The sequence below is a fragment of the Schistocerca cancellata genome, chromosome 3 (genome assembly GCF_023864275.1).
Source record: "Schistocerca cancellata isolate TAMUIC-IGC-003103 chromosome 3, iqSchCanc2.1, whole genome shotgun sequence".
In the NCBI taxonomy this organism is placed as follows: domain Eukaryota; kingdom Metazoa; phylum Arthropoda; class Insecta; order Orthoptera; family Acrididae; genus Schistocerca; species Schistocerca cancellata.
This window is the reverse complement of record NC_064628.1, coordinates 731,771,771-731,788,444: the sequence shown is the minus strand read 5'-3', so window position 1 is coordinate 731,788,444 and position 16,674 is coordinate 731,771,771. Positions and strand designations below refer to the sequence as shown.

At 43.6% G+C, this 16,674-nt stretch overlaps 1 protein-coding gene across 1 annotated transcript in view; it reads left to right on the top strand.

Annotated features, from left to right (window-relative positions):
* The first annotated feature begins 935 nt into the window (after window positions 1-935).
* The window catches only part of LOC126176543 (solute carrier family 22 member 7-like), a 76,239-nt gene continuing 60,500 nt past the window's right edge, over window positions 936-16,674 (top strand). Inside the window, exon 1 of the mRNA XM_049923700.1 lies at window positions 936-1,009. Within this exon, the coding sequence (XP_049779657.1) occupies window positions 950-1,009 (60 nt within the window). The 5' untranslated portion in view covers window positions 936-949. The remainder of the gene's footprint in view (window positions 1,010-16,674) is intronic.

Here is a 16,674-nt window from a genome sequence, read left to right as displayed (position 1 = left end):
TTGGTGTCCACCGTGGCTTCATAGTAGGCGCGCCAAGAGGAAAAGCGAGGATTTAATGCTGCACATCAGAGATTACTTTCCAGAACACTATTGATGTAAAATACGAGGCAACTGGCCATTGACGTCACATAAACTGAAGATTTGTGCCTTCGGATTATCATTTACAGTGTACTAGTAGTTATTCTTGGCAAGTATTTCATGTTTTAGCACGAATTATACGTTTTTCACAGATTCAAGTGTGCACCTATTGTGTAACACCTCATCTCTTTATGCTGTAATTAACTGGCCCATTGGGGATGGTGAATTTCGTAACTTGCAAGGTATACTTAACGTCTGTTTAGTGCCGAAACGGGTGTTCTTACTACGGAGGCGCTGTTTACGAATTGGTGCTATCTTTGAAATCTGTAGTCAATCGATTTTACCAGTAGATACGTATTTTAGATACACGAGTGAAATACTTTATTTTTTGTTACAAAAATGGGTCGATAATTGTAGTAGATTTCTTAAATCTGCCGTCTTAATGATCGTGATTCTTCAAACAACTCTTTATTTGATTTCAGTGTGAATTTGGTTCAGAGTGCTTTGTCTAAACTGATTAAATGAACTGGAACAGGTTTTTCAAGAGACTGTACCAAATTTCCTCTGTGGTGTCCTCTGAAAATAAAAGCGTAATCGTGAAGAAAACTTTCACTGTTGTCACTCACTATCTACAGTACTCAACATCATACAGTTGCTACCACCGTAATTATCCTTCAGTAAATCACACACCTTACGCACAAGCGTAACATAAAAAATGTATCTTCTGCCTTTAAAGAACTTAGAAAACTGGTGACTATCTATCCCATTTCTTCCAGCGTTTCAGTTGTGTGAAGAGATAAAGTGGCCTCATGTTAGTTACCTACACCACTAGCTAACACTACCAGCCGTGCTGCAGTCTTACGTTTCTGGTATGTCTTCCTCTTCGACAATTGTGAGTGGTTCTCTCAGCGTCGGGCAGCAGGAGCTGGAGGTAGGAACAGATATTAATATCAGAAATGAAGTGTATTTTCCTAATTTATATGTGAAAAAGTACCACCACAGCTGTATCTTTAGAATGTCTTTATTCTATCGCACTGAGCATTACCGCAATCCTCAGGCCCCACCACCGTCAGAAGAGTATTTAATTTCCTTGGCGCATTTACTGTGGGATCCTTGGTACTAGCAAACGAGGCCTAGCTTTCAACAGGAGTTTGTCACTACTTGTGCAACAGAATAAAGACATTCTTAAGAGGCAGCTGTGGTGGTACTTCTACTCTTATATATCGTCAACTGAAGTGCTTCGTCCATGCAGTAAGATGGACAACCACAAATATCCTACTTTACATAAACTTCTGGTTTTTAAATTTGCAACTACACGGAAAATTTCCTATGATAAACTGTTACATATTGTCAGTATCCATATGAAAATTATAATGCAAAAACCACTCTGTCTGTTACGATTGCACGACTAAACTGCTGAACCGGTTTCTACGAAGTTTGGTGACGAGATGTCTTGAACCCAGAGTAAGGACATAGAAAGTGTATACTACAATTATTGGTTTGAAGAATAGTGCACCATGGGGAAAAATGAACGTTTTGAAAATGCTGTTTTATCTTTCACATTTGAACTTGTATCATGTTCGTCAAAGCCGGCCGTAGTGGCCGTGCGGTTCTAGGCGCTACAGTCTGGAGCCGAGCGACCGCTACCGTCGCAAGTTCGAATCCTGCCTTGGGCATGGATGTGTGTGATGTCCTTACGTTAGTTAGGTTCAATTAGTTCTAAGTTCTAGGCGACTGATGACCTCAGAAGTTAAGTCGCATAGTGCTCAGAGCCATTTGAACCATTTTGAACCATGTTCGTAAAACTTCTTTTATAGGTTGAAATGTTCTACGCAATATGTTTGACCGTAATGAACACAATGCTTATACAGTTCCCACCGTCTTTAACCCATAGTTCTATAGGAACAATAGTAAATTGGAAAACACCATTCTATGTTATGTTTCCACGAGTAAATCAGTGAATAGATTTCGATGAAAACTGGCATGTAGAGAGCTTGAAATATCAGGAAGGACATACGCTACATTAGAAACCAAAGAAAAAAAAATCGTCCCCTCAGAGGGTGAAGTTCGGAATGGAAGACATTTTTCTACAATAGTAAACATACCCCATGTTAGAAAGTTATTAAATTTCTTGCATATTTGCATATTATGTAATTTTCAGCTACTTCAGCGGCACGTTGAATAAATGAGCGCTGCTGCTGAATCGCCATCGCCTCCACCCCCCCCCCCCCCGACATACACAAACCACGAGCTATGCTTACCTCAACAGGCAGGCACCTAGGGAAGCTGAAGTTATTCCATGTACAATAACTTATTTACTCAGTATCGATGATCATAACAAAACTAGTGATAAATGAGCACAGCCGTAAGTAACAGATAGTAGTAGTAAAAGTAGTGGGACGGACATATTCCTGATTTGTTGGTGGTCTGAGGCTATACAGGGTGCAAAATTGATACAGCTACTACTGTATCTACTTGTCGACGTAAATAATACACTCGTCAATGTATAGGGCGTGGTGGAGGGTATATAGTACAGTTATTGTCAGTTTTATTTCTTGTTCTGACCGTACTGCGCGAGAGAATAGTAACTGTGTAATACCTCTGTAAGCGACCTAATCCCATGTATGTTTCTCTCAAGAGATATACGCAGCTGACATAATGATTGTAGCATTGTCATAATGAAATTAGGTTTCTGTAAATCTGTCAGGTTTTCTGTGGGAACAACATCCTTATTGTTACATGGATCCTCACTTGCGTATTAGAGCTTTTCCTTTATTTTCATACAAACGTTACCCACCTGTACCGATCATAGGAGGGTGCCTTCGTCTTATTTCAGTGTCTGTTGCTGTGGCTACTTGGTAAGGACTCCAGACGAGAGAGCAATATTCTAGGAGTGGTTTCATCAGCTCCAAGGACGAAATTTCCTTTACAGATGCATCTTACATTCCAAGAAAACTTTAGTACGAATCAAAATCATACACTCTTTGCCTTAATATTGATTTTCCTGTTCATAAATGAAACGCCCGCTAAACCCGCTGATCAAAACAGGTGATTAGGATAGTGGAAAGGGCCAAATAAGGTGTCGGTCAGGTTCACCCAAAATTGCTAAATTGTAATTTATTAACACGTTTAAGCCAAAACGGTACATCCTCTAAACAAGAAACCTTAAAGCAACAAGATAAATCTCATGTGGTAAAAATATGCAGTTAAATTGCAAATAATATATATATATATATATATATATATATATATATATATATATATATATATAGAGAGAGAGAGAGAGAGAGAGAGAGAGAGAGAGAGAGAGAGAGAAAGAGAGAGAGAGAGAGGGGGATTGAGAGCCTTAAGGCAAGGGTGAAGAAACAAACATCAACAAAATGCAATACAAACGGCTGATGGCCCACAATAAAATATTCAAGATTTTAAAATAAATTACCATAACCTTTCAAAGGGAGAGCCACAAGGTCGATCTGCCATCGTTCACTTAGGTGGGACAGGTGGTGACTCGAACTACACTTGATCCATCGGAACCCAACCAGGGGCCAGCCACGGAGCGACCGACAAAACGACTTGCTTGCCACCAATCGGTACATGAGAACTCAAATACAAAAAGTTACGAACGTGGTTATCCACAATGAAATACGTATTAAGCTGTCAAAACCACACAATATGTGGGAAAACGACAACAGGTGAGGAAAGGACGCTGCCTTAAATTGCGTTAGCGGCCAGGACAGGTAACCGGAACACTAACGGCCACAAGGCAGAAAATTCCGTTGGTGCACTTGAATTGTCGTCAACCAGTATAGTTAATTGCACAGCATATCGGCTAAACTTCAGCACTATGAGCAATTGTTGTTGCTCACAGGAATACCTGCCCAACAGCGAACCACCGAAACGAACCCCACAATATGAATTGACGTGGCTTGGGCAGTTGAAACCCCTACTCGACTTTAACGTCCTGGGTCGGTGAACCACGAAGGTCGTAGCGATCAGACAGTTCCACACGCGCTCCAACATTGTGGAGGGCCTGCCAGCGGACCCAGCCGACTGCACCGCGCCCAGTTAACTTCCCTGGTCCACAGCAACCGACCGACTCACTGCAGACCCCCTAGCCGAAAACTATATGCACAAACCAAAAATAGTACACGGTGTAAATATCGATACCAATCGCTGCTGACATACGTAGAAGGAAGAAGAATCATGACGTAACTGCGACAAGGGCGGGAAACAAAACACAGATAGACAGCGAAGTTCAAGAAAACGCATAGTTGGGAGTGAGCACGGCTCAGTGCACTGGCTCCTTTCGATACCTGGTGAGAGGAGACAATAATTGTGTTGCAGAACAAGACACTACTCCAATTTATTAATACAATGAGAGGACCAAAAAATGTTCACCACTAAACTATACTGTTCTTTCTGTTTGTCATAGGCATTGCGTTATATTTATCCTCCCTTATAGAGCGCTGCCATTAGTACAACGAAGTGGAGCGTCTGTCAAAGTGATTCCGCAATTTCTTACAATCGTTTAACGAAGACATTTTCCTGCAGACAACTCCTGTGTCAGCAGTACCTAAATTTGACCACGTATTACACAGTTATTCAAGAGTAGGAAATACTTTGCACTGTAGAAAGAAAAGGATGCGTAAACGAATGCACAAGTGAAATCTATATTCGCTGTCACTTCGAGTAATTTTACGGTCTAGTCACAAATTGTGTAATCGATCAAACCTTATGTATAACGTGTTATGAGCGTGGATGGTTCCATCTGAAAAACCGACGCTATTCCACATATATCCTGATGGTCAAAGTGAACATTACTAAAACCGACAAACTGTAGGGACTGAAATGGGGGAAAGAGGGTACTTTGAACATGTATCCGAAAATGCATCGTTGATAAAGTAGACGAATGACAGTTTCACTGACTATGTGCTGACGTGCTGTATGTTCCTTCTGCGTTACAGGCTATGTGAGTGACACAGCGTACTGGAGGTAGCCGAAATTGTCGGTATTCGTTTCGGCAACAAGCCCACATCGTGTTCATCTACGGCCAAGCCGATGGAAACGGTCCACAGGCAGTATGGCTACATCAGAGCAAGTACCCTCGTAGACACGAAACACATCACACAACATTTCAGGCCGTTTCTGAGTGTTTGTATGATCAGGAGTCCTTTCTGACAGACGGACCTGCAGGCACGTGGTTGACTGTGCGTACACCTGATTTGAAGGATCGGGATCTACAGGATGTTGACACGAACTCTTGTACAAAATCCAGGCAAGCGGCCCAGCAACATGGTGTAACCCGAAGTACGATTACGTATATCTTGCATTACAACCGCTACTACCTGTATCACCTGCAGTCCCATAGAGGCCACTCTGAAAATCTGTTGGGACGTGGATGCGATGCAGATACCTGCTGTGTTCCCCTAGAATATTTTGTCATTGCACACACTTGTCCACTTCCAGACACATCTTAGCAGAACCTTTTACCCTCCATTTCCAGTTAGAATCCGTCCGTGAAGCCTGTCGTATTTATTAATACTCACCCTCTACAAGGTGTACAATATTCATGTCAATCATAATGTGATAGGTAGCAGCTGTCTCGGAGCGTCCATACCACTTCTTACCTGGCTAGCAGTGAAGCATGTGTTCAATGATCTTGACGCAGTCCGAGGTGAAGACAGAACACTGCTTACAGTTAGTGGTTGAAACTACGTCCAGTTTAGAATCTGAACACAATGGTCCATGGGGAGATGGATGTTTGAATAGGAATTTCATAAATGACACGGGAATTGAAGTAATTCGTAGAAACTTCGGTGAAATTTATCGTTATTGTGACGCAACCGGTAACAACTCAGCACAGTCGTCCTTGTGTGGACCGTATGGTGTTCTAACCCTCCAAACTAGAAAGAATTGAACAATGAGAAAGTCCAGATACATCACTAATTCAGACCACTTGTAAATAACCGACAGTGTAGTGTCGTCAATATACTAATCGTACGGTTAAACTAATGAAAAATCGATTCTGTAGCACGTGCATCGGTACCTAACTACCTCACTGGACAATAGAAATTAAGTTTGGATATGAGCAAAGCATCATTTACAGTTCGGAAAATGCTGATTGTACACTCCTGGAAATTGAAATAAGAACACCGTGAATTCATTGTCCCAGGAAGGGGAAACTTTATTGACACATTCCTGGGGTCAGATACATCACATGATCACACTGACAGAACCACAGGCACATAGACACAGGCAACAGAGCATGCACAATGTCGGCACAAGTAAAGTGTATATCTACCTTTCGCAGCAATGCAGGCTGCTATTCTCCCATGGAGACGATCGTAGAGATGCTGGATGTAGTCCTGTGGAACGGCTTGCCATGCCATTTCCACCTGGCGTCTCAGTTGGACCAGCGTTCGTGCTGGACGTGCAGACCGCGTGAGACGACGCTTCATCCAGTCCCAAACATGCTCAATGGGGGACAGATCCGGAGATCTTGCTGGCCAGGGTAGTTGACTTACACCTTCTAGAGCACGTTGGGTGTCACGGGATACATGCGGACGTGCATTGTCCTGTTGGAACAGCAAGTTCCCTTGCCGGTCTAGGAATGGTAGAACGACGGGTTCGATGACGGTTTGGATGTACCGTGTACTACTCAGTGTCCCCTCGACGATCACCAGTGGTGTACGGCCAGTGTAGGAGATCGCTCCCCACACCATGATGCCGGATGTTGGCCCTGTGTGCCTCGGTCGTATGCAGTACTGATTGTGGCGCTCACCTGCACGGCGCCAAACACGCATACGACCATCATTGGCACCAAGGCAGAAGCGACTCTCATCGCTGAAGACGACACGTCTCCATTCGTCCCTCCATTCACGCCTGTCGCGACACCACTGGAGGCGGGCTGCACGATGTTGGGGCGTGAGCGGAAGACGGCCTAACGGTGTGCGGGACCGTAGCCCAGCTTCATGGAGACGGTTGCGAATGGTCCTCGCCGATACCCCAGGAGCAACAGTGTCCCTAATTTGCTGGGAAGTGGCGGTGCGGTCCCCTACGGCACTGCGTAGGATCCTACGGTCTTGGCGTGCATCCGTGCGTCGCTGCGGTCCGGTCCCAGGTCGACGGGCACGTGCACCTTCCGCCGACCACTGGCGACAACATCGATGTACTGTGGAGACCTCACGCCCCACGTGTTGAGCAATTCGGCGGTACGTCCACCCGGCCTCCCGCATGCCCACTATACGCCCTCGCTCAAAGTCCGTCAACTGCACATACGGTTCACGTCCACGCTGTCGCGGCATGCTACCAGTGTTAAAGACTGCGATGGAGCTCCGTATGCCACGGCAAACTGGCTGACATTGACGGCGGCGGTGCACAAATGCTGCGCAGCTAGCGCCATTCGACAGCCAACACCGCGGTTCCTGGTGTGTCCGCTGTGCCGTGCGTGTGATCATTGCTTGTACAGCCCTCCCGCAGTGTCCGGAGCAAGTATGGTGGATCTGACACACCGGTGTCAATGTGTATTTTTTTCCATTTCCAGGTGTGTATATATAATGCCTTGCTGCAAAATGCAACTCGTACCCTTACCACACGTTCTCTTAGCTCGTTACATAAATGGCCATAGGAAAGTAACTTCAAAGCAACTTACCGTAACAGTCCTAACATCTTGAAAGGAGAAATCAAGATCACCCATCAAACCAGAGCAACTCCCAGAAAGCTGACTGGAAATAGTTTGGAAGAGAGAGCTTAGTGCCTCGTTCGATGGGGCTCACACACATACCTTTGCGGCCCTGGCCGGTTCTTATTTCGCACGTACCAGTTTCCTCCAAAGTGCACTCAATGCCGTATTCGCGATGTCGTATCCCAATGAGACCGCAATACAATATTATTCGCGATCTCTCTGTAGGGATATAACGGAACTGAAAATTATGCCATATTCTGTCCGAGCGTACTTCACGTGATTCCATTGCAAAACTAAAGTCCGCTACTATCTTTCCAGGAATAGAGCCTAACTATACAGGGTGAGTCACCTAACATTACCGCTGGATATATTTCGTAAACCACATCAAATACTGACGAACCGATTCAACAGACCGAACGTGAGGCGAGGGGCTAGTGTAATTCTTTAATACAAACCATAAAAAAGTGCACGGAAGTATGTTTTTTAACACAAAACTACGTTTTTTTTAAATGGAACCCAGTTAGTTTTGTTAGTACATCTGAACATATAAACAAATACGTAACCAGTGCCGTTTGTTGCATTGTAAATTGTTAATTATATCCGTAGATATTGTAACCTAAAGCTGACGCTTGAGTACCACTCCTCCGCTGTTCGATCGTGTGTATCAGAGAGCACCGAATGACGCAGGGATCCAAAGGGAACGGTGATGGACCTTAGATACAAAGGAGACTGGAACAGCACATTACGTCCACATGCTAACACCTTTTTATTGGTCTTTTTCACTGACGCACATGTACATTACCATGAGGGGTGAGGTACACGTACACACGTGGTTTCCGTTTTCAGTTACGGAGTGGAATAGAGTGTGTCCCGACATGTGAGGGCAATAGATGTTCAATGAGGTGGCCATAATTTGCTGCACACAATTGCAATCTCTGGCGTAATGAATGTCGTACACGCCGCAGTACATCTGGTGTAATGTCGCCGCAGGCTACCACAATGCGTTGTTTCAAATCCTCTGGGGTTGTAGGCACATCACGGTACACATTCTCCTTTAACGTACCCCACAAAAAGAAGTCCAGAGGTGTAAGATCAGGAGAACGGGCTGACCAATTTATGTGTCCTCCACGTGCTATGAAACGCCCGTCGAACATCCTGTCAAGGGTCAGCCTAGTGTTAATTGCGGAATGTGCAGGTGCACCATCATGCTGATACCGCACACGTCGACGCGTTCCCAGTGGGACATTTTCGAGCAACGTTGGCAGATCATTCTGTAGAAACGCGATGTATGTTGCAGCTGTTCGGGCCCCTGCAATGAAGTGAAGACCAATGAGGTTGTCGCCAATGATTCCGCAACATACATTTACAGTCCACGGTCGCTGTCGCTCTACCTGTCTGAGCCAGCGAGGATTGTCCACGGATCAGTAACGCACGTTCCCTAGATTCACTGCCCTCTGGTTTGTGAAACCCGCTTCATCGGTAAACAGGTAGAACTGCAACGCATTCTCTGTTAATGCCCATTGACAGAATTGCACTCGGTGATTAAAGTCTTCATCATGTAATTGCTGATGTAGCGACACATGAAACGGGTGAAATCGGTGACGGTGCAGTATGCGTATGACACTACTTTGACTCATTCCACCGGCTCTCGCAATGTCCCGCGTACTCATGTGTGGGTTCATGGCGACAGCAGCTAACACACCAATCGCACCCGCTTCTCGTGTGACGGGCCTGTTACGGACCCGTTTGCGTGCTAAGACCATACCTGTTACATACAGTTGGCGGTAAATGTTTTGCAATGTGCGGCACGTTGGATGCTCTCTGTCCGGATACCGTTCTGCATACACCCTGCAGGCTTCAGCTGCATTTCGTCGACACTCGCCATAGATGAGTATCATCTCCGCCTTTTCAGAGTTCGAATACGCCATGGTCACAGTTCCTACAACACTACACTATCACAGACGTCTGGTAACACGGTGTACTACAGTTGGTCTGCGTGCAGAGACGAATGCAGAATAACAACAGCAGCAAGCGCTACATGCGAACACTGCGACAGCTAGACCAAACCACAACAGTGCACTACAGGCACACTCGTAAAAACGGCCGTCATCGTAAACATGTCCCTGCAGATGCTGCTCGCCGACCGTGGCCCGTATTTGTTACAACACGCAACTGAACGTCGGAGAGCCAGCCGCGGTGGTCTAGCGGTTCTGGCGCTGCAGTCCGGAACCGCCGGACTGCTACGGTCGCAGGTTCGACTCCTGCCTCGGGCATGGGTGTGTGTGATGTCCTTAGGTTAGTTAGGTTTAAGTAGTTCTAAGTTCTAGGGGACTTATGACCTAAGATGTTGAGTCCCATAGTGTTCAGAGCCATTTGAACCATTTTTTGAACGTCGGAGGTTTCAAGCGTCAACTTTAGGTTACAATATCTCCGGATGTAATTAACCTTTTACAATGCAACCAACGGCACTGATTACGTATTTGTTTATATGTTCAGATGTGCTAACAAAACCAACGTGGTTCCATTTAAAAAAACGTAGGTTTGTGTTAAAAAACATACTTCCGTGCATTTTTGTATGGTTTGTATTAAAGAATTACACTAGCCCCTCTCCTCACGTTCGGTCTGTGGAATCGGTTCGTCAGTATTTGATGTGGTTTACGAAATATATCCAGCGGTAACGCTAGGTGTCTCACTCTGTATAAGTGGTGCAAATGGTATAAGGCGCCAAAAAGTTTTCTTGGTACAACGAAAGTAATTGATTTAAACATGTAGTGAACGATTGTCCACTTCGTAACGTTTTTCCAGCACAAATATAGCTCATTTCGGGACGATGTATTTAACAAGTAGAGGCCGGACTGTGCTAACGGATTAGACGTGCTTTGTGTAAACATTCTAGACAGTGGACTGGAAGAAAGCATTAAACACCGTCAAGACACTACAGGGTACGTACTCCGCCCCACTCAGCCAACACAGTCGCTCATATCTAACCAACCAGGTCTTGTTACTTACCACTTCGTGTATTGAGATCGTAAGTTTGAGTAGCAAACACTTCCGCAAATACAGCCTCAGAGGTCCAGTCATTGTAATACGCCGATCGTCGACAGTCATCGAGTGACCTGTGCAGGCGATGCTGCAACTCAAATAAAAGTTAGGATGCAAAGGACTTTTACTATGGATGAACTATGCGACATTCATTTCATTTATAGAGAGGCAGAAGGTATTGCGAGAGCAGCTGTACAATTTTATAGAGAATACTTCCCATAACGAAGACTTCCTACACGATCGACCGTTATTTCAGTTCACCAAACGTATGTCTCATCAAAGTTTTCTGGTTCTTCTCGATTACTTTATAATTCCTTCCTAACGGGGTACAATAGCTTTTTAAATTTTATTCTCTATGCGAAATGTATTTTCTATTACGATAAAATGGAAGGTTATCAATATTTATGTGAGTTTGAACATGGTGTTATAGTCGACGCACGAGCGATGGGACACAGCATCTCCGAGATAGCGACGAAGTAGGGATTTTCTTCTACCACCACTTCTGGAGTGTAGCGTGAATATACGGAATCCGGTAAAACATCAAATCTCCGACATCGCTGCAGCCGGAAAAAGATCCTGCAAGAACGGAAGCAACAATGGTTGAAGAGAATCGTTCAATAAGACAGAAGTGCTACCCTTCCGCAAACTGCTGCAGATTTCAGTGCTGGGCCATCAACAAGTGTTAGCGTGCGAACCATTCAACAAAACATCACTGATATGGGCTTTCGGAGCCAAAGGCTCAATTGTGTACCCGTGATGACTGCACGACACAGAGGTTTACACCTCGCCTGGGCTCGTCAGCCCCTGCATTTGGCTGATGAGAGTGCAAACAAGTTGCCCGGTCGGACGAGTCTTTTTCAAACTGCATCGTGCGGATGGACGTGTAATGGTCTGAAGATAACCTCACGAATCCATGGAACCTGCATGTCAGCAGGGGACTGTTCAGGCTGTTGGAGGCTTCGCAATGGTGTGGGGCATGTGAAATTGGTGTGACATGGCACCCTTGATGCGTATGGATACTACTCTGACAGGTGACACATACGTAAGCCTCCTGTCTGATCACCTGCATCGGTTCATGTCCATTGTGTATTCCGATGGACTTTCAGCAGGACAATGCAACATCACACATGTGCAGAATTGCTACAGAGTACTTGCGGGAACACTATTATGACTTTAAATACTTTCGCTAGCCACCAAACTCTTGTAGATATGAACATTGCTGAGTATACCTTGGATGCCTTGGATTGTGCTGTTCTGAAGAGATCACCACCCCTTCGTACTCTTTCGATTTATGGACAGCCCTGCTGGATTCATGGTGTCAGCTCCTTTCAGACATTAGCGGAGTCCATGCTACATTGTGTTGCGGCACTTCTGCGTGCTCTCATTAGGCAGGTGTACCAGTTTCTCTGACCCTTCAGTACATTTTATTTAGATATATTCAAAAATACTGGATCTTTACCATCCCGCGCAGAAGACTGAGGCCCATAACACGAATGACGTGCTTTGAAAGCTGAGGAATGAATTCTGGACCACATCCACGAAGATCCTACTCAGAATAAAAAATGGTTCAAATGGCTCTGAGCACTATGGGACTTAACTACTGTGGTCGTCAGTCCTCTAGAAGTTAGAACAACGTAAACCTAACTAACCTAAGGACATCACACACATCCATGCCCTAGGCTGGATTCGAACCTGCGACCGTAGCGGTCTCGCGGTTCCAGATTGTAGCACCTAGAACCGCTCGGCCACTTCGGCCGGCTTACTCAGAATACTAGAACCATCAACCGCCGCAGTGGGTTCGTCGCACACCGCCGTTCATAGTACTTTTAAAGAAGACTGTCTGCTGCCTTACCGCTTTCAATGCGTATAACCGGTGGAAGAGCAAAGTTTCCACTCGCTACGAGATTTTTCCAGCAGCTTTTGTTGCAAAGTGCGATGGATGATTTTGTAAACAAAATACTCATAACAGATGAAGCGTCTTTCACTCGCGCTGAAATAACTAATTTCCATAACATGCACACGTGGAGTGCACGCAATCAGCGTCAAGCAGTAGCAACACATTTTTAGAACTGATTTTCCGTAAATGTATGGAGTGGTATAATCGATTATTACATTACTGGGCCTTTTGCTTTACATGCACGATGGATTGGTAACATTTACCGAATTTTGCAAGAGGATGCATTGCTACCAACTTTATCAGAAGATATTCATTTTCTGTGATTCCAACACGATGATCACAGAGTAGAGCGACTTTTGAATAGACTTTCCAGGATGACGGGTGGGACGTTTTGGTCCACATCAAAAGCCAGCACGCAATCTTTATTTAAATCCAATGAATTTTTCCTTTTGGGCCATATGATGGAATTTATTTACACTCAGCAAGTAAATAATGTGGACGAACGTACCCAGAGGATTTTAGATGTTGCCAGTATATTCAAGATCAATGTCAATATTTGTGAAAGAGGGCGATGAGACTGGATACGCCGTAGACTGGAATCCGATCGTGGCCATTTTGAACATTTGTAATAGTATTGGCGTAAAAAGAAACTAAGTAATATGGGTTTCATTTCGATTACCGCAGTGTTTTACAAAAGGAAAATAATTTCAGCTTTACTTCGTTGTTGTATTGGAAAAAGAGGAAAATGTTGATCGTAAATAATTCACAGTGCATTAAGTGGTATTTCGTTGATTTTGTGCTAAGAGAAACACATTTTATTTGTCATTTAGATTTGCAACTCCTTGTGTTTACCTTGTTTGCAGATAAAAGTATTTCTTTAATATGTTGCCTATTCTGTGAACAGAAAACACGAACAATGACCCCACACAAGACACAACACAGCAACAACATACAGACAAAACGATATCGCACATAATCACCTACAACAACAAAGTGGAATGGGTAACATATTAAGGAAACAGGGACTCCAAATAGGATACAGGACAGAGTACACAACTTGGATAAAGATCAGAACGCAATTAACACCCATGGATAAATTTAAAAGATCAGGAATATATGAACTCACATGCAACATTTTCCAGTCAGTATTCATAAGACAGACATGCAGAAACTTGAAAACCAAATATTCAGAATATCTCAGAGCTATAAAAAGCAACAGGTCCAATAGCACATTTGCTGACCACCTAATAACTCACAATCACTACCCAGCTATAGCAGAAAGAGACTTAAGAATACCAACGCCCAGCCACTGCCGAAGGGGCCAACTGACCATTGAGGAAAACTCCCACATACAGAAGGCAATAGCAGATGGAAAACAGGCCATAACTGTCAAACTACGCTCTTCAAAGACTCATCATTTTACATACTAAAGGAATACCACGTAAAAGACAACACAAAAAGCTAAGAAGCGTACACAAAGCAGACACACACGCACAATACACACACACAAACAAAGATAAAATGTAAACAAAATTCAAATGGTTCATCTGGCTCTGAGCACTATGGAGCTTAGCTACTGAGGTCATCAGTCCCCTAGAACTTAGAACTACTTAAACCTAACCTACGTAAGGACATCACAGACATTCATGCCCGAGGCAGGATTCGAATCTGCGACTGTAGCGGTCGCGCGGTTACAGACTGGAGCGCCTACGACCGTTCGGCCACCCCGGCCGGCAAACAAAATTCAAATTTGGCGCCAAAGTCACTGGTGAAGACTGACTAGGCTGGGACACAGAACAACCATAATTACAGTGTACTTTGGTGAAGTGCTTTTACGCCCATGTTTCTGAAAATATGTGTTATATTTACATAAGTAAAAACGAATATAGGGGCGAAATATTTCGACAGACTAAATTGCTTTTAAAGCGTAAAATCATAGGTTCATTCCCAATAAAATTTCTCATCAGCATCGTTTCGTGACAGATGACAAGCATTGTAATAAATAATACACAACTGGTCCTGAAAAAACATGCAAACCGAGTCTTGATTGTTTCGGCAGCACCTCCGGCAGAAACATAATAGTACGACATTTCGTTAGAATTTTTTGCCAAGTACACCGAGATGTACGGTCTGTATAATTTTGGCTGCGTATACATTTAATACGTATGCAGAACGGAATGTTGGTAATGATGTTATTTAGACAAGTTAGTTTCCGCTCCAGCAGTCCAGCTATGGGTACCGAATGGTATCTGTGCTTCAGACAGTTGTCTTCGCACTGGAATTCCGCAACTTCATTCGAAGATACTCACTACTAATTAAATGCTGCTCCTTATCTTCGTGCATCGTGATCACTTTAATCACTTACTGAATACGAAAACTATTAATTTTTCAGCGACGTACTCTATGTTGTCCATATATTTTCAAATATTTCAATCTTTAATGTTTATATCAATACCTTATGATATTTCGAAATCAGAGTTTAACCAGCACTTTCCATTGGCAATGTAGTAGACTTTTTACTTTTATTCAGAAAAAATTAACCACTTCCTACCGTGGCCGTTGAACATGTCTTTGGACATATATATTGGGCTCAGAATCATCTAAAATGGTTAAACACATAAACCCTTTTAACTTCTGTTCAGAAGACACAAACTGTCTTATTTCAGAACAATATGTGCACATTACTTCCACGTAGTGTAAGACTTTAATTAAATTAGTATACACGAGTGATAAAACGAGGCTGTCTCAGAACTGAACCTACGGAATTTAATTTAACCTTTTGACATTGTTTTTCATTGTTTTACTAACGTAAGTCACAGCATATATGGGAAGCTTCCAGGATTTATATCTTGGACGCGGCCATCGGTTCAGTGAAATCTATGTCCGGCAAAGTCAGCTTTTCGTAGAAGGATGAAGATGCCTTAAGCTTAACTGCTCTACCCCTTCATGAAACATAAAAAAACGAACAAATACAGTCATTCGCAGTTCCCCAAAATTTTGGATCATACATTTGAACATTGTTAAGTCGTACATAACATTAATAGGCGCTGTTGGATACTTACCATATGTCGTTGCTGAGGTAACTAACACTGTAATAGAATCTATTTCATCCCACGTAGCTGACACGTATTAACCTGAGTACTCAATGACTGTAACACCATAAAAACTCGATAATGAGTATGAAACACCTATGTAACACGTTTACGATTCAGAACTCGTGGACGAAAATCTATTTGAATGTTGACATTTTAACGGGTAACTTTCACAGTTTTAGGGTCATAACGCTCCTGCCTGATAAATCATATACTTAAAAAAACTATCGGCCTACTACGCTACATTTTCGTACACCATACGTAACTATAGTTTTAATTGAAAATTCTCCGTCAAGTGAAATGTAGTGTATTCTGTTAAGAAAATATTCTTGCAGCCAGTCACAAACATGCGAAAATACTTTGTATGATCGAATGTTTCTTAGTAGTCAACGATTTGGAAACAAATGGTTCAAATGGCTGTGAGCCCTATGGGACTTAACATCTGAGGCCATCAGTCCACTAGAACTTAGAACTACTTAGGCCCAAGTAACCTAAGGACCTCACAAACATCCGTGCCCGAGGCAGGATTCGAACCTGCGACCGTAGCGGTCCCGCGGTTCCAGACTGAAGCGCCTAGAATCGCTTGGCCACACCGTCCGACAGTAAACGATTTGATACGTTGTCGAAAACTTCACAAAATTCGGACAACGTAATAATATACGTGCTTACCTGAGTCAATTGATTGCTAGATGCGTACGAATAAACCTGTGTTTCACGCTGAGTGGTTTTATTTTTCTGAATCCGTACAGATTTCCTGAGAGAAACTATTTCTTCTGTACTAGCATAATATTTTTAGGGCTTAGAGTACGTTCTGCGATTCTGAAACACATGCACGTTATTGATATTGGTCTATAATTGTATGCATCTGGGCTACTACAGGA